At 45.3% G+C, this 18,965-nt stretch overlaps 1 protein-coding gene across 4 annotated transcripts in view; it reads left to right on the top strand.

Moving 5' to 3' along the window:
• TP73 (tumor protein p73) overlaps positions 1 to 18,965 on the top strand; it is a 223,245-nt gene that overhangs the window by 134,865 nt on the left and 69,415 nt on the right. For 3 of the 4 annotated variants that reach the window (XM_069078306.1, XM_069078307.1, XM_069078309.1), the window contains exon 4: positions 8,723 to 8,968. The exons of the other annotated variant lie outside the window; for it this stretch is intronic. In XM_069078306.1, coding sequence (XP_068934407.1) covers positions 8,723 to 8,968 — 246 coding nt within the window. The remainder of the gene's footprint in view (positions 1 to 8,722; positions 8,969 to 18,965) is intronic. 4 annotated transcript variants of the gene reach the window in all.

Below are 18,965 nucleotides of genomic sequence, written 5' to 3'. Positions count from 1 at the left end.
CCTCCCTCCCTCCCTCCCTCCCTCCCTTCCTTCCTTCCTTCCTTCCTTCCTTCCTTCCTTCCTTCCTTCCTTCCTTCCTCATTTACTAAATATCAGCAGACCAGGTCATCAAAGAGGATGCAGTTTAGGGAGCAAGGGGAACTACATAATACAAAACATATACAAAGACTTTTGACAAGAAGATATCCTATCAGCTGGGGGATGGGAAGGGAGGCCATTTGTAGGAAATAGCACTTAAGTTGAACCTCACAGGAAGCCAGGGTTCCTAAGAGGCTGAGGTTAGGAGGGAGGATGTTCCAGAAATGAATGTGTGAATGCAAGGAGACAGGAGATACAGGGTGATCTTCTGGGGCCTGCCGGAAGTTCAGTCTGTCTGGACCATCAGGTACTCGAGCTGCATCCGTTTCTGGGTGTCACATATTAGGAAGGATGTTGACAAGCTGCAGAGTGTCCGGAGAAAGGGTGTCAGAATGGCACAGGACATTGAGGGCAGACCACAGGGGCACTGGGTGGCTGCCGGAACTGGAGACATTTCACCTTAATGGGAGCCGTGATAACTGTCTTTGAGTGTTTGAAGAACTGTCATGTATAAGAAGGATTACTTTACTTGGCCCCAGGGAGAAGAACTGGGAGCTGTGGGTGGAAGTTGCAAAAAGGCAGATTTAGACTTGATGGAAGAGGGAAAAAAAACAAAAAACAAATAATGTCCTGCCAATGGAAGCTGCCTCCAGGTGGGATGGGCTGCCTTGGGAGGCAGTGAGTCTCTCCTCGTTGGAGGTCTTCAAGCAAAGACTTGGAGATGACCATTTGATGGGTATGTTTTGAAGAGGATTCCTGTTCAGGAGTAGGTTGCACTGGATGGCCTCCAAAGTCCCTTCTGATTCTAAGATTCTGTGATTGTGATTCAAATTTGCGCATCAGAAATGACTTCTTGTTATGGGCTTTTTTTTTAAAAAAAGTTTTTTCTAATTTTGACAATACAGGTATGAATTTATGTCATGTGGGATGTAAAAATGTCTTTTCCCCAGTCACTGGTTGGTCATGGGAAGAAGGAGGGCAAAGAGGGCTGTTGAGGCATGGAGACAGAAGTAGTGAATGTCCCTGAGAGGGCTGGTGCTTCTACAGGATTGGTCATGGGAAAAGATGTAGGTGTAGGGACCCTTGAATTTAAGAGTCATGATATTGGCCTTGCTGCTACTTATTTCCTATATGACCCTGGGTAAGTCAATTAACTTCCTGGTGCCCCAGTTTCATAGTATCATAAATATAGGGCTGGAAGAAACTTCACAGGCCATTAAGTTCAACCCCTCATTTTACAGATGGGGAAACTGAGTAGTAGAAAACTTAAGAGAGTTGCAAAGCACACAGCTAAGTGTCTTAGACTGAATTTGAACCCAGGCCTTCTTGACTACATGTCCAATGTTCTTTCCCCTATAAGATGTTGCTAATCAAATGAATGACCTGGATTGGGTCTCTAAAGTCCCTTCCAACTCCAGAATCCTACAACTTCAGAAGTGGTGCCCTTTTCCTCAGTTCCTCTTCATTTTGCTTCAGATTTGGCTTGGAGATTGGAGAGTCGTAAAATGTTAGAGCTGAAAGGGACTTTGGATGTGTCATCTAGGCCAATGCCCCCATTTTCCAGATGGGAAAAAAAGAGGCACAGAGAAGGGGAAATGAATTCCCAGGGGTTCTATAGAAAGATTGTGCCAGACGCTGGTTTCCCAACTCACCATTTGTGGATTTAAAGACCCTTTCTAGTAGCCTAACTCTAGCTGAAAACTGTGGATTCTGGGAATAGGCTGAATGTCACAGAAGCCCCCAGCTGGTTATGCTTCTCTTCTGAAAAGGTGCGAGTCTTCCACAAAAGGAAAGATAAAAGGAAGAAGAATGAAGAGAGGGGGAGAGGTGTGGGAGAGACACAGAGCACATCCTCTCTGCCCAGGCTTTAGGACTGTGACTCTTGACCCCATTGTGTGTAGACTAACCCATGTGAAATGTAGAGGAGCTGCCAAGGGTGGGGAGAGGCTGATGAAGAGACCAGCACACCCTCAGGAATGTGTGAGTGTCTGTGTGTGCAGGAGGGAAGGGGCTAGAGTGTGTGTGTGTGTGTGTGTGTGTGTGTGTGTGTGTGTGTGTGTGTGTGTGTTTGGGGGGGGGTGCTTCTTCCTGAGCATGGCCAGCTGTGTAACAGGAAAGGAATCTCTTCCGGATCTCAGACCCACTCTTTGGCATCACTGTCTGACCTGTGATTTGTTCCTTCAGCTTAGTCAACCCAAACCCTCCCCTCCCACCTACATGGAACAGTGCTAGGGACTGACTGGGTTGAGTCATTTGGTTGAGATGGTAGAAATATAGGATGCTGCCACCCCTTCTGCCTGGAGCTTCTCATCCAGAACATTCTAGATAGAAAGAGATCAGAGAGAACCTTCTGCCTCGACAAACTGCATGGAACCCCAGAATGACCACCCAATCACAAGATTGGGTGGGCATGATGTCTGTTCGTCTTTGAAGGTCTGTCATGTAGAAGAAAGGTTAGATCTGTTCTCCTTGGCCCCAAAGGTCAGAGCCAGAAACCATGGGTCCACGTTTAATTAATTCAGGAAGAAACCAGGAGAACTGTCCAAAATCTGAGAGCTCTGACTCAGGAGGTCATAGGGTCATAGATGGAGAGCCATCACATCCTGCCCCTCATTTTATAGAGGAAGAGACTGAAGGTCAAAGGGGAAGTCCAGAGACCAGGTGGTGGGTTCTCTCTCATGCCTAGAACTGGATGCCACTTGTCCTCTACGTTGGGATAGCAGATTTCTTTCATGGATGTTTGGACTAGATGGGAGCTGAGGTTCATTTCAGCTTTCAAATCTTGTGACTGTGAATCATTTAATGCGGTCTTCTAGTTTGCAGAGGGCTTGAGTGAGAGTGGCATAACCGCAGTGTAGTTCACAGGAAAGATCTCTCATCTTGGAATTAAGAAAACTGAGTCTGAGGGGCGGCCAGGTGGCTCAGCAAGTAAGAGCACTGTCTCCAGTGTCGGGATGACCTGGATCAAATCCGGGCTCAGATACTCAGCACCACACCCAGAAATAATAACTGGCCGTGTAACCTTGAGCAAGTTACTTAACCCCGGTTGCTTTAAAAAAAAAAAAAAAAGAAAACTGAGTCTGAGCCCTGGGTCTGATACTAGCTGTGCGACCATATGCAAGCCTCTGTGCCCCAGTTTTCCCATCTGGAAAACGTATTTTCTCCCTCGAAGGGTTATTGTGAGTGTATTGGCCTGCCCCAGGAGAAGACGGATGGGAGGGAGCAAACATCTGTCAAGTGCCTACTATGTTCCCAGCCTTATGGTTGAGGAAACTGAGGCAGACAGGTGGTTCACACAGCTGGTGTCTGAGACTGTATTTGCACTCGAGTCTTCATGATTCCAGGCCCAGCACTTTGCATACTGTGACTCCTAGCCCATCTTTTTCCTTTGATGAGTTGTGAATTTACCTCTTCTCAGGCTTGGGGTTGGCCCATTGCATTGAACCTTTTGTTCTAATTAAAGTCCCCAACTACAGGGTTCTAGCGGCCATTGTTGGGAACTCAGTCAGCAGCGATCTGCTCAGTGGGCGGTTGGTCTTCTTACTGACCTAACTCAGAAGCTGGCTATTTAAGTCAGATGGGCCCGTATAAATCGGTGATCAGAAACCTGACCTAGGTGAATTCACACTTTTCCGACGGTTCTGATTTGAACTCTAAATCTGAATTTGAGGAAGTGGCTTCAGCAAATAAAGACTGGATTCAGCCTAGGGCAGATTAGGGACTGGAGCCCTTTGGGAATTCATCTTGGCCAAGGATTTGGCCATCAAGCAAGAGATTAATGTAATCCAGAAACATACTGGTCAACTCATGCCGCCCTGGAAAGGTTTCCAGTGAGTTATCTCCAGCAGAGTTGGGGTAGTCCTATCCCAAGGTAGAATGAGTATATCCCAAGCATAGTCAAACATACCAGCAAGAAGGGAGCTGGAAAGAATGAACTGGTAGTATCCTGGGTACGCTTGGGTGTATTGTAAAGCTTGAAGAGAGGATGGCCACAGTATTGATAGGTTTATCTTTTTTTTTTTTTTTGCTTTTTTTTTTTAAATTAGGGCAATTGGGGTTAAGTGATTTGCCTAAGGTCACACAGCTAGTAAGTGTTAAGTGTCTGAGGCTGGATTTGAACTCAGGTCCTCCTGACTCCAGGGCCAGTGCTCTATTCACTGTGCCACCTAGCCACCCTGATAGGTTTATCTTGAATAAAGGAATCTTGCAGATCATAGAGTGTCAGAGCTGGAATAGTCCTCAGAACACAAAATGTCAGTGCTGAAAGGGACCCTAGAACATAAAATATCAGTCTTAGAGGACCTGAATTCAAATCTTTTTTCTACTGTTTACTTGGGGCAGTTAGGCTGGCACCATAGCGCACAGAGTGAGTGGTAGGCCTGGAGTCAGGAAGACTCATCTTCTCAAGTTCAAATCCAGCCTCAGACACTTCCTAGTTGTGTGACCCTGGGCACGTCACTTAATCCTGTTTGCCTCAGTCTCCTCATCTGTAAAATGAGCTGGAGAAGGAAATGGCAGACCATTCTAGGGTCATGGAGAGTCGGACATGACTGAAGTGACTCAACAGCAGCAAGAAACTGTTTGCTATCTGTATGGCAAGTCACTTACCCACTCAGGCATCAGTTTTAACATCTGCAGAATGGAGGAGAAGGAGTTGGACTTAATCGTCAATTAGGTCCTTTCCAGCTCCAAATTACACAGTCCTGTTTTATATCTTTTTAGGACGGGTTCCCGCTGATCCCAAGGACAGGGTCAAGATCTGGAAAATCTGAGTGTGTGTATGTGTTGAAGTGCACATATACATATACACACATGCAGAAATACACATGCATGTGTGTGTAATAAATGAACATGTAACATACAGTCTACAACATGCTAACACATTACAGTACATCTTGTGCATGTATACACATATGCATGCGTGTGTGTATACATAGATAACTTTTCCCCTGTATAAATACTCAAGAAGCACACATGTTGACAGGTGTGGTTCTCCAGGTGTAACCGTGTTGATCCAATGCTCCACTTGCTAGACTCTCCATGTGTCGTTATCCAGGTGTAGAACGGAAGAAAATAAGCTTTTATGAAGCCCCTACAATGCGGCAGGTGCCGTGATGAGCACTTTACAGATATTGTATCTCTGCTCCTCACAGCAACCCCAGGAGGCGTGTGCTATTAGTATTCCCATTCTGCAGATGAGGAAGCTGAGGCAGGCCAAGGGGAAGGGAGCTCCCTGGGTCACAAAAGTGGTTAGTGTCTGTGGCTGGATTTGAACTTGGGTCTTGCGGACTGCAGGCCTAGAGCTATATCCACAGCACCATCACAGTGCCCATGCCTGCCTCGAGGTGAAGTATAGGTCCTGTTCTACAGCTGATTACCTCTGCAGGTGTCACCTTCCAGGGGTCATTCCCCAGGTGCTATCTTCTCTAGGAGTTAGCTTGTTGGGTGTCACTTGGGTGCGTCTCTCTAGGTATAGCTTTCAGTTGCAGCTGTCTAGATTCAGCTCTCCAGGTACTAAGCTCTCCAAGCTTCACTTTCCAGGTATAACTTTCTGAATACTAAGCTCCCTGGGCATCACCTTCCAGGTGCTAAGCTTTCCAGGTATTACTCTAGAGATAGAGGTTCTAGGTGAAACTTTCAAGGTTCTGTGCTCTCTAGGTACTAAGCTGTCTAGGTGCTAAGATTTCTAGGTGTCACTCTAGAGATAGAGGTTCTAGGTAAAACTTTCAAGGTTCTGTGCTCTCTAGGTGCTAAGCTTTCCAGATGTAACTCTCCAGATAGAAGCTCTGGGTGAAGTTTTCAAGGTTCTGTGTTCTCTAGGTACTAAGCAGTCTAGGTGCTAAGCTTTCCAGGTGTCACTCTAGAGATAGAGGTTCTAGGTGAAACTTTCAAGGTTCTGTGCTCTCTAGGTACTAAACTGTCTAGGTGCTAAGCTTTCCAGGTGTCACTCTAGAGACAGAGGTTCTAGGTAAAACTTTCAAGGTTCTGTGCTCTCTAGGTACTAAGCTTTCCAATGTCACTTTAGAGATAGAAGCTCTGAGTGAAGTTTTCAAGGTTCATGTTCTCTAGTTACTAAGCTGTCCAGGTGCTAAGCTTTCCAGGTGTCACTCTCTAGATATAGATTCTAGGTGAATCTTTCAAGGTTTTAAGTTCAGCTGGTGCAGCTCTCCAGCTTCTAAGCTTATCAGGAGTTGCTCTCCAGATCCTAAGCTCTCCAGGTGTTCCTCTCCTGATGAAACTTTCTAGGTGAAGCTCCTCACGGTGCTAGGCTCTCTCCAGCTCCAGTTCTGAAGTGTAGCTCCTTGGACTTAATGGAGTTTTGCTATTGAGGTTGGCGTTATTAATGACCTGAGTATGATCTCCTTCTTTTAGAGTCACTGGTTTATATGGGTGGGCCTGAGTACATTATTTATTATGTCTCACATCTCTATGACCAAGGACCACACACTCACTAAAAATCATTGAAGCCATGTGGCTTGGTCAGCCCTTCTGGGTCTAATGCATGGGAAGATTGAAGAGGACCCAAGGGAATCCCTCATGGCATATCTGAACACAGGGCTGCCAGTTTGGCAGACACTCCACAGAAACGTTGCACTGAATTGAATGCAGTTGGTAGAGAGTATACAGGTGATCTGGTGGGGAGTGAGGGGGAGACCCACAGAGGCTTAGGGAAGGGTAGTGGGCCCTCCCTTTCTCTCATCTCCACAGAAGGCTCAGCCAGCGACTGATTCACTCTGATTGTGACATTTGTCCATCGAATCCCATAGCCACCCAAAGTCTATGTCTCTCCAATCAATTAGTCTGCGTGCATTGATTATATGCCAGCCATGTTCTAAGCCCTGTATCAGACTCTGGGTAGTAAAGGGAGCCTACATTTCTTAGGAGGGAATAACACACCCACATAAAGTATAGAAAAAATCAGTGGGAGGTGATTTGTCCAAGACACTAGCAGCTGGGGGGAATCAGGAAAGGCTGCACATAGAAGGTAGCCCCAGAGCCTACCTTTCCACGTTCTCTGAGGGGTGAGGGATGGATTGGAAAGGGGAGACACATTCGGATCATTCCGACCACCTCTCTGACCTGTCCCCTTCTCTCAAATTGTACAGTCTTTCACTGTTTGAACTTGCACAGTATATTTCTATATGAGCTGGAACTAATGGCCATATTTTTATATGATTATGACTTTCAATTGTGCTAATTTAACTCTGTCTGGCCATAGGATCCATTATTCACACCACTGGGGATCTAGATGTACTCTGAACACTCTCACTATCTTTCTTCTGGATTACTGCTTCTAGTCTCTCTCTTCCCCTCTAATCCATCCTTCATTCAGCTGCCAAGACAATCTTAAAGCACTTCCCTGACCATGCCAACCCTCAGCTCAAGCAGGTTCAAAGGTTCCCTACTGCCTCTAGGATAAAATAACCCCCTAGACTGGCATTTTAAAACCCTTCACAATCTGGCTTCTCCTTTTCTAGATATTTCTTGTGAGATTCCCCTAGAGGCTGAGCCTGGAGTCTGGAAGACTCGGATCCAAATGAAGCCTCAGACATTTACTAGCTGTGTGACCCTGGGCAAGTCACTTAACCTCTGCCTGCTTCATTTTCTTCATCTGTGAAATGGGGGTAATAGTGACACCTACCTCTAAGAATTATGAGTATCAAATGGGGCAATATCTATAAAAACTCTTAGTACATATAAATGCTTATTCCCTCCTTTTCCCTTAGAGGCATGAGCATTCAGTTCCTGACATTTTGAGAGCTATGTGATTGTTACTTTGGAGGAAAAGAGCGGGGTTCACATCCCTCTTCAGAGGCATCCTTCTTGTGTGATCTTGTGCAAGACCCAGAATCTCTCTGAGGCTTGGTTTCTTCATCTGTGAACATGAGGGGTTGAGTTAGATGCTTCTAGGGGCCCTTTTAGCTAATGCATCTCACGGGTTTTGGTCAAGATAGACCTGAGGTCTAGTCCATAGACTGTGCCATTGGCTTGCTGGGGGACATCAGGCAAGCTTCTCTGCACACTTTTTTCCCACCATCTGTCAAATGGGCACATTAATCTATCCCACTCCATCCCTACCCCTGGGTGGCAGGGGTTCCCCCAGGCAGTACTCGCCTAGTGCTTTGGGCTTCTTAGAGAGAGGGGCAGGGTGAGGAGGGGCGAGGAAGTGGGATGATCCAGGCTGCTGATACCTATCTTCTGACAGCTCTGGGGAAGAGGAGAGATAACGGAAGGGGACGGGGATGTTTTGTTCACCAGACAGTTTCCCTCAGAGCTAGCAAAGCATTTGCCTCTTTTTTTTTTTTTTTTTGGTCTCTTCTCTTCCACCCCGTTAAATGCTTGGTTAGATTTCCCGAAAACTTGGCACCTGGAAGGCTGATAGAGTGGGTGAGGTGAACATGTCAGTTTATCCCTTCATGCAAGTAGTGACCTGTTGGATGGGGAGGGGGGAGGGTTAGGGAGGTGGGGAGAGAACTAAGGAAATATTTGGGATGACTTGAGGTTGGCTGGCCCTTTAAGAAGTCTGTAACAGGACACCTCTGGTCCCGAAGAAGGGTAGCTGATGTTTCCATTTCTCCTAAACTGACTGTGTGTGTTTTTTTCACCACCCCCCCTTCCCTCCTCCCCCTTTTCCCTTCTCCAGTCCCAGTTTAATCTGCTCACCAACACCATGGATCAGAACAGCGGCAGCCGAGCGGCCTCCACCAGCCCCTACAACCCAGAGCACTCTGCCAGCGTCCCGACACACTCTCCCTACTCCCAGCCCAGCTCGACGTTTGACACCATGTCCCCCGCGCCTGTCATCCCTTCCAACACGGACTACCCTGGCCCCCATCACTTTGAGGTCACTTTCCAGCAGTCCAGCACCGCCAAGTCAGCTACCTGGACAGTGAGTTGATTCGTCCTTCCCCTTCTTCATCTCCCGCTTTGGATCCCTCCCTCTGTATCCCCTCCCTCCCCTCCACTGGTGCCTCTCTTGGGCATTCCCGGACGAGGAGGAGGGGTCAGGATTCATTTAGGAACTCTAGCATCGTCTGTGCGAGTAAAGCATTATCAAATCTCAGCTGCAGACTTGTCTGTTGGCCAGCTTAGCCTCAATTCGGTCCTTCTGCCTCAGCGGCTGCTTGGGACAGTGAGGAGGGGGAGAGCAGGAAAGTCCTGTCTTAGTCCCACAGCTGAGAAGACTAACGTAGGGAGCATATGATGAAAGCAGTTAGCCGGGATAGCTGTTCCCTCTGTCTCGAAGCTGCTAGAACCAAAGGAATTAATTGAGAGGTGGGAAGATTTAAGAGGAACAGATTCCTAACTAGTAGAACTGTTGAAGGTGGAATGGGAAAGTCATTTAAGCCTCGTTTGCCTCAGTTTCCTCATCTGTAAAGTGGGGGTAGTAATAATAGCACTTACCTCCCAGAGTTGTTGTGAGGATAGAATGAGACAAAAATTGTAAAGCACCATGCCTGTCACATAGCTATTATAATTTATATATATATATATATTTCTATGTTATGTATATACATATGTATACTCATACACACACATTTATATTTTATGCCTGAGGAACCAAGTGGGTTCTTCTTCACTGAAGGGTTTCAAGAAATGACTCGTTGCCCACTTGTCAGATACATTGCCCGTAGAGGTTCCTTCGGGGTCTAGATAGGATGAGATGACCTTAGACATCCCTCCCAACTGTGATGTGCTGAGATTCAGTGGGCTTTTCTGAGCTTTCTTTCCTGGGAGGTCTTCAGGAAGAGGCTGAGGGAGCACTCACGGGGATGACGTTAACTCTGTGGCTTGCGAGGTCCCTTCTCAGCTTGAGTTCCATATTCTGGAATCACTTGGTGCTTATTAGCATGCTAAGGTGGAAACAGTGATGGCTCTGGAGTTAGGGGAGCTGGCTTCAAGTTTTGCTTTGGTCGTGTTTACTGATACATTTGGCTATGTGGACAAGTCACTTTTCCTCTCTGCCTCAGTTTCCTTATCCATAAAGTCAGGTGGTTGAACTAAATTGTCTCCGAGACCCCTTTCAGCTCTAAAATCTGAGGTCCTCTGATCCTAATAACTTTATCTGGCTGAGCCTCACTTGTTCCATCTGTAAAATGAGGGCATTGGACCAGGTGAGCTCTGAGAGCCCTCCCAACTCTAGCTCTGGTTCTATATTGCAAAAACCCCTCTTAATAGGTGAAGGGAGGACACGTTGGCTTTTTGTGACGTTGGGGCTTTGGAGAGACCCCTAGCTTAGAGGACAGGTGATATCCTTGTGGGGTGCAGAGCTGGGAGAGTGTTTGGGGAGTGACCATTAGCCCATATCGCCTTCGGGGCATCCCAGGTCTTACTTTTTGCCTACTTTCCTATGCAGATGACATGAATAGAGGCTGCCCAGCAGAGGAGCGGGACGTCCCTCCTCTGAACATGTAGCACATTATCTTGTTTTGTAATTCTATCCACTGGGAGCCCTGGGGAGGCAATGCTCTCTCAGGTGATAAGGGATGGGGCAGGGGCAGTGGCAAAGGTAAGCAGTCATGGGGAGGGGTGTTATAGCTCATCAGGGAGGAAGGGATACAGCAGGAAAGACTGCCAGAGGAATTCAACACCGGGTGGCTTCTCTTCCAAGGAGCACACGATGTCTGTGCTGTTGGGTGTCTCGGGGCTGTCTGGATTGGGAGAGCCAGGTTCTCAGAGCTGTGTTTTTCCCAGCTGCTGCCAGAGGAGGCAGCCGGTCAAATGCAAACATATCAGAGAGCTCTGAACTTATTTTCTCTCCTTCCTGTCATTATTGATGGATCCCTTCGAAAGGGCTTGTCATGTGGTCCGGGATTTTCCAAAAAGTGTCCAGATGGAAAGGACTGGCAGAGTTCTGAGTCGTGTGTGTGTGTGTGTGTGTGTGTGTGTGTGTGTGTGTGTGTGTTCAGACTCAGCTCTAAAGCCCTTTTTCCTCAGGAAGAGAATCAGTCAATAATCAAGGAGCCTATAAAGTGCCTACTATGCGCCAGGCCCTGGTACTTCAGAAACAAGAGTGAAAACAAGGCATTCTGTTGGGGAAAGACAACATGTGCATATAAATACAAAACAAATGCATTTAAAAAAAATTATTTTGCTTTTTGGAGGAGGGAAGGCAGGGTAGTTGGGGTTAAGTGACTTGCCCAAGGTCACATGGCTAGTAAGTGTTAAGTGTCTGAGGCCGAATTTGAACTCAGGTCCTCCTGACTCCAGGGCTGGTGCTCTATTCACCGTGCCACCTAGCTGCCCCAACACAAATACAATTAATATATATTTATTAAGTGCCTGCTGTGTACTAGACACTGTACTAAGGGCAAACACCAAAAATCAAAGTGCCTGACCTCATGAAGCTTACCTTCTCTGGAAAGAATAATGGCAGGAACAGAAGGCAGCTACCACACAGCTCTTGGGGGCACCCAAACACACTTGCTCCCAAGACAATAGCAAAAGCAATAATAATACCCCAAATAGAATAGTTGTTACCATATAGAGGGAGCATGGTATAGGGTTTTGGACTTAGGAAGAACCGGTTTCAAATCCTGCCTCCATCTTGGCTGTGGGACCTGAGCCAAGTCAATGCACCAGGGAAGGTCTATCTCGGTAACAGACTAGGTGCTTGTCAGCTTTGATGGAGAGAGTTTCCTTACTGGGAATTCTCTATGATGAAATCATAGGCCTGGCAACCCCTACCCACCCAATACCAGTAATGAAAATAATAATTAGAGGTGAAATTTGTATTGTACAGGATGTCCCTAAAGACTGGACACATAGGACATTTCATTATGAGCTATGCATATTTTCAAGAAATGAAATTGAATGAAAATTTCAACAACATTTTATTTAATTGGTATAATTTTTAGCCATGATAATTTTATATGGAATAAAAGCTTTCATTAGCTATTGGGGACTATTTTCCATATTAATGAGATGAATTCAATTTAATAATGAGATTTCCTATGTGTCTCCGATGTCTTCTTATGTCTTCCTATGAAATCTCATTTATGCTAATTAAATAAAATGTTGAAAATTTCATTTGTTTCGTTTCTTGAAAATGTGCACAGTTAATAGGCTTTCCTATGTGTCCAGACTTTAGGGACACCCTGTACTTAATAGGCTGCCATCTACATAGTATTTAAAGCGGTTAGGTGGTTGTTATTTGTCCTTCCTTCTCAAAGAGGACCATGACATCAGGAAGGTGATGCCCTGACTTGCAAATGAATTGGATTTAAATGAGGTGGAGCCGTCCAAAGTCACCAGCCTCACTTTCTCCTCCAGAGCCATCTGGGTTGAGTGGCAAGACATAGATCACAACAACCGGAGATGGCCCCCAAAGCAGCTTGGTACCTCAGTGGATAGAGCACCAGGCCTGGAGTCAGGAATATGTGACTTCAAATTCAGCCTAAGACATTTACTGGCTGTGTGATCCTGGGCAAGTCACTTTATCTCGGTTTGCCTCGGTTTCCTCAACTATAAAATGGAGATAATAATGGCATCTACCTCTCAAGGTTGTTGTGAGAATCAGATCAGAAAATATTGGTACAGCACTTAGCAATGCCTGGTACATTTGTCATTGTGGGTTTTTAGTCGTGTCCAACTCTTTGTGATGCCATTTAGAGCTTTATTGGCAAAGCACTCACTATGGAAGTGCTTTGCCATTTCCTTCTCCAGCTCATTTTTTCAGATGAAGAAACGGAGGCAAACAAGGTACAATGACTTGCTCAGGGTCACATAGCTAGTATGCACATGGCAGACATCATAGGTGCTCTATAAATGCTTGATCCCTTCCCTTTTCCTCTTTAAGGCTTACTGAGTATGTTGCATCCATTATTTTGTTTGAGACTCACAACAAACCTGTGAGGGGGATATTGTTATTATCCCCATTATATAAATGAGGAAACTGAGGCAAACAAAGGTTTAGTGGCTCACAGTTAGTAAATGTTAGAGGCAGGCTTCAACCCAGTGGCTTCCTTACTCTCAATCCAATGTTGTTTCCACTACAGTGTACCTCATGTCATTCATTCATCAAGCATTTAAGTATTTTTCATGTGCCTTCCGCTGTGCTAGGTAGGCATGGTGGCCTCCAAAGGCAGGAATGACCTTGCCTGTTTTCAAAGTACTTAGAATCTTTTTCAGGGAACAATAGGTACAGACATAAATAGCAAATCTATCTATAATCAAATAATATCTATATATAAGATAGCTAGAGATTAGATAGATAGAGAGAGAGAGAGAGAGAGAGAGAGATGTAGATAGATACATAGATAGAGTAATTAGGAGTGTGAGGACCCTAGTAACTAGGGATCCATTTCATGTAGGCAGTGGTATGTGAGCTGAGCTTTGGAAGAAACTAGGAATTCTAAGGGGTAGAGGTGAAAAGGGTGGGGATCCATTCCATCCTTTGCAAAGGCATAGATCCCCATATCTAATCAGTTACCAGATCTTGCCATTTTTATCTCCCCAGAATCTCTCCTATCATCGCCTCCTTTTTTCTCTCCACTTCCCTCATTCATCACCTCTTGATTAGACTATTTCGATAGCTTCCTAATTGGTCTCTTTCCCTCAGGTTTCTCCCCAATCCATCCTCCACACAGGTGCCAAAGTGATTTTCCTGAAATGTGGGTCTCATCATTTTAACCCCCTACTCAAGAAACTTGAATGGCTCCCATCACCTCTAGGATCAGATATTACCACTATTTTTAGAGTCCCTTCGTCTCCTTTAATTCTCAGATGCCATCTCCAGCAAGACACCTTTCCTTATTCTCCCAGTTGCTAGTCCCACTGCCCATCATCTCGTATTTATGCTGTATGTATCTGTGGACATCCCTCTTGTATTCCCCATAAAGACTGTAAACTCCTTGAGGGCAGGAACCGTCTTCAGTTACTCTATGCTTGGCACAGTGTCTGGCATGTAGTAGGAGCTTTGTAAATGTTTGTTGGCTGAGGGGTTGATAAAAAGGAACATGAGAGAGACCAGTTACAAGAACTCCATAAGGCAGATGATAATGACTATAGAATAATAATGTTGTTGCTGTTGTTCAATAGTGTTCAATAGTTGTGACCCTAGTTGGGGTTTTCTTGGTAGAGGTGCTGGAGTAGTTTGTCATTTCTTTCTCCAGCTCATTTTTACAGATGAGGAAACCGAGGCAGACAGGATGAAGTGAGTTGCCCAGGGTCACCCAGCTAGAAAGAGTCTGAAGCTGGATTTGAACTCAGGAAGATGAGTTTTCCTGACTCCAGACCTGCCACTCTCTCCATTGCACCACCTAACTGCGCCTTGAATAATAAGACTTCCCATTTATATACAATGTAACAAAAGCCTTAGTGGAATTTTAAGCTTGAACAAACTTAAGTTAAACTAAATTAGATTAAAATTTAAAAATGAACTCTAAAAAGCGAATTTAAGTTTAAAACTGCACTAAGACCTTTGGGACACCATGTATAATACTTTAAAGGGTTCAAGGTACCTTCTACATTTGATCCATTATCTCACAGGAGGCCTTATATTCATCTTACATTTTACAGACAAGAAAACTGTTTCTCAGAAAAGGGAAGTAGCCAGCCCAAATTTACACTCTTTGTAAGCAATAGAGAGGAGTTTTAACCCAAGTCTTCTGATTTCAAATCCAGAACTCTTTCTACTAAACCATTCTGACCAAGGATGGGAATTGGGGGAGGAAGAAGACTTCCCCACCACCTTTCAGAGACTTGGCCTGCCCCACCTCCAACCCTTCACTTACCCACAAGTCTGCCAAGGAAGTCAGGGAAGTTTCCCATCTGCTTTAGGGATGTTTTCCCTATTCATATTTTTTTGTGTCCCATCTGTGTGTGTGACTCCATACCAGACACCTATCTAGTCCTACAACCCCTAACTGATCATATGCTCACAGCTGGAGATGAATGGGTCTCCCAAATGTACTGTGAAATCTCCCTCTGGCATTTATTTCCCTCATTCCTTGTTTCTGCCATTATGTCAGGGATTATAGCTCAGTGCCCTTCAGATGGCCACTCCCTAGTCAACTGAGAGAAGACTTACCTCCCTTCTCAGGAAATGGGTCCTCAACATGTCCCAATCCTGTCATGACAACAGCTTCTTAGGAGAAGTCAGAGCTGATAGATAATACCAAGAAGAAGAAGAAAATTTCCCTCTTCGTCTCTGACATCCTTTCTGCTCCTGGAGTTCTCTCAGATGCTTTCAGTGAGCCTATGGGAGATGGGCTCACATCTCAATATTTTCTTTCAAACACATGAAGCAGTTAATTTATCCACTGATAGATAGAATATGAAGTATTAGTAGCAATGGCAGGAGAGTACCTTGTCCCTGGACCTTTGGCTTCTGACTTTCATTGGAAAGATGAAAACTTTGGTTTTATCATGTCCATGGTAATCATCACAACACACATTTGTATACCTTTCTAAAGTTTTTAGGGTGATTTACCTAGACTAGCTTATTTTATTCTCGTGGGGACCCTGTGGGGTAAGGGCTATGTTATCCCCATTTCATGGATAAGCAAACTGAGACCCAGAGAGTTGTGACATGCCTGTGGTAGGATCAGAGGCAAGATTCAGAACTATGTCTTCCTGACTCCCAGTTCTAAGAAGACACAAGAGACCCTGTGGTTCAGTAGAAAGAGCCACAGACAAAGCCAGGGGCCCTGGATTTTAAGTCTTAGCTATGTGGCTGCAGACCACTCACTTCCTCTCTTTTGGACTCAGTTTCTTCATCCCTAAGATGGGACAAGATGACTTCTAAGGTCTGGCATTGTGGCAGCGTAGAAAGATAGCTGAATTGGGAGTTAAAAGGTTTGGATCCAAATCCCAACTCTTGTCAGTTAGCATCTTTGCTTTTGGTCAATGTCCTGTCTGGGCTTCAGATTCTCCATCTGTACAGTGAGCAAATTGGACAAATGATCTCCAGCTGTTTTAGCTGTAGCTCTAAGTCCTATAATCTGTTTGGTCAATTAGTCAATAAATATTTATTACGGTAAGAGCCTATGAGGTACCAGACACCGTGCTAGGGACTAGGGGTACACAGAAGTGTAAAAGACAGTCCTTGCCCTCAAGAGATTTCAAGTCTAATGGGGGAAACAACTCTGTACAAACAAGGTGTAGAAAAAAATCAAGAGAGGGAAGGCAGTTTTTTTTTTTTTCTTATCCATATCATATGTGCTTGGGGGACACAGAGACAGGAAAGAAACAGTTCCTGAGACTACAGAAAGTTATGTGACTTTTCCAAGGACAGTCACTGAGCTTGAAATTGTCTGAGAATGGATTTGAATCCAGATCCTGTAGTGTCCAGTCTAGCCCATTGTATATACTATGCCGTTCTCCCTCACAGACATCAGTAACAGAGGACATGTGAACAACTCAATGAGAATCATTCTCATGTACAGGGATAATACTGCCCCACTCCCAAGCTGTGTGAGGAGCTGTCTCTCATGCCTCTGGCAGGTTTCAGAAAAATTCTTGGCCAAAAACCAAGTAGGGTGATTCCTTTGGAAGGCAGAGCATCCCTCGAGGACCTCTGGACAGTGTCCCGGCCCATTCTTATGCTAGATGGACCTACAGATCATAGCGTAAGAAAAGGCAGCTGTGCCAAACCATCAGAAGGGAAGTCTTCTCCCTTCCCGCAAAGTAGAGAGTGATATGAATTCTCTCCATTTCTTTCCCCCTACCCACCCCCCAGCTCATTACCAAACTGCTTGTTATATTGGTGAGTTTGTCTCATCGTTCACTTGCTTTCAGAGCTCATGAGACCACTCCCCTCTCCCCACACACAGATTTACCCACAGACACTCGTCTCTAACTTGTCTCCCATTGCTTTTTCCAGACAAAGTTTCTTAAACTGAGCTAGATAATGAGAATATTCCAATGCCTGCTCCCCACCATAGGCCTCCCTAGCCTCTTATCAATACAGGGGGTGGAGGTGGGACAAACATTGGAAATGAGATTTTTTGCACCTAGGTTGGCTGTGAGAAGACCCCCTGCTGGGCTTTTTTTTTCTTAAAGGGGTAGGCAGGAGGGGCACGAAAACATCACCACCGTGCAAGATGGGGCATGCAGGGAGCTTGCCTGCTTGTTTGAAGCTATCAGGGCCCTCAGTTAGCCGGAGCTGCCCGTACTTGCTGTGGATGGCAGGAGGCCTCCGCTCCTTTCCTGCACTCAGCTCCTCACCACGCTAGCCAGCTGGTAACTGATAGATAATTAGTATTTTTCTCAAGTACAATTCCAAATTGAGTGCAGTTTTTTCATGTCTCTCTCAGGGAAGAGGAAAACATCCCCCTTCCAACTTGCGCTTCCCCCTCCCTGGTTGGTAGAAGTGTTGGGAGCTGTTAATAGGGTCTTTGGCCCCAGCCTAGCGGAAGGCTCGCCTCCTACAGAGTGTCTTGAAGTGTCCAGGTGGTCTCTTCCCTCCCTGGACTGGGGGAATCATTGTACCAGGGGACACAACTCCCCCGATTCCTTGTAAGTGTTCTGACTCCTTTCTGTAACCTCCTGAAGACTGTTATTGTTAAGATTGCTCTGGGACTTCGCACAACATATATACCTGTACCCAAATTTACACATGCATACACATATGCACATATATGCAAACACTTAGATCCCACCCAGCCTGGAGAAACGCAGTTTGAAGGCTAAGAGCTGTCCAGGGTCCTGATGGTGAGTTCTCACCCCAAAACTTCAAGATGGGTGATTAGTTTGCTGGGGCCCACAAAGGACAGTTCCATTTCCGTTGGTGCAGGGCCAGGGGGAAGACTTTTAAAATATCACCCAGAGGTTTTACAGTAGATATCAGGAAGGATTTTCTCATAGCCAGATGTTTTTAGACATTAGATTATGTGGGTAATCAGGACAAAAGGAAAAACCTACTTCCCTGAAGTTTTCTGCAGAAGGTTTGCAGAAAGAAGAAAGGAGAAATACTTTGAGGAAGAAAAATTAAACAAGAGAGAGAAGAAAAACAAAATTATTAGAGGGATTGCAAATGAAGTGATGAGACAGAAAGATAATGAAAGGAAGAAACAGAACAATTGAGAAAGACTGAAAGAAGAGGGAGACTGATGGATATCGATCCAGGGAAATAATGAGTGGACATGAATACAGAAGGAAATATTGATATAGAAATGTTAGTGTGGGGAAAAATGGAAGGAGGGAGGGGGAGAGAGAATAGGAATATCTTGTTTTCTGCTGCATGCCAGACACTTTGCCCTAGTTCTACAAAGAAAGAATAGAAAGAATCTGTCCTCAAAGAGCTGGGAAAGTTAGACAAAACTTTACCCCAGCTTCTGTAAAGGGAAAAGAATGCCCACAGATAAGTAAATAGAAAATAATTTCAGGTGTGACCTAGAATTGCCTGAGGGGAGGGAGAGGATGGATCCGGGAAGGCCTCTTTTAAGGACTTGGGCTGAGCCCAAATGAAGCTAGTGATCCCAAGAAACAGAGGGAAGGAGGTAGAGAATTCTACATGTAAGGTGTACAAGACAGCCTATGGAAAGGCATGGATATCATCAGTGGAATGTCATGGACAGGGAACATAAAGTAGGTCAAGCTAGGGTTAGACGCAGTGCTGATCAGAGACAGAGGATCAAGAGGTCTCATAATGTGAGCCTGTGATTCCAACTTAATCCTCACTCTTGTCAGTACTGTGTAGTGGGCATCACCCTAGACCAGTTTGAAGACCAGCTCATCTCCTTCCCTTGTCCCTGCCCCATCTCCCACTATAAAAGTTCTGGGGAAAATATTAAGGCCTATATATGTCATATGTGTATGTACGTGTGTATATCTGTGTATGTGTATATGTATATAAAATATGAAAGTATTGAGATCTATACAAGTGTCCAGGGCGGTGATAAAAGTGGGCTGAGCCCCATATGGATGGGAATGGATATAGGGAC

The sequence above is a fragment of the Petaurus breviceps genome, unplaced genomic scaffold, assembly GCF_028583685.1.
Source record: "Petaurus breviceps papuanus isolate PSGF00001 unplaced genomic scaffold, PetGlider_PUasm1.0 91041, whole genome shotgun sequence".
Lineage (NCBI taxonomy): Eukaryota > Metazoa > Chordata > Mammalia > Diprotodontia > Petauridae > Petaurus > Petaurus breviceps.
This window is presented reverse-complemented; position numbering and strand designations above follow the sequence as displayed.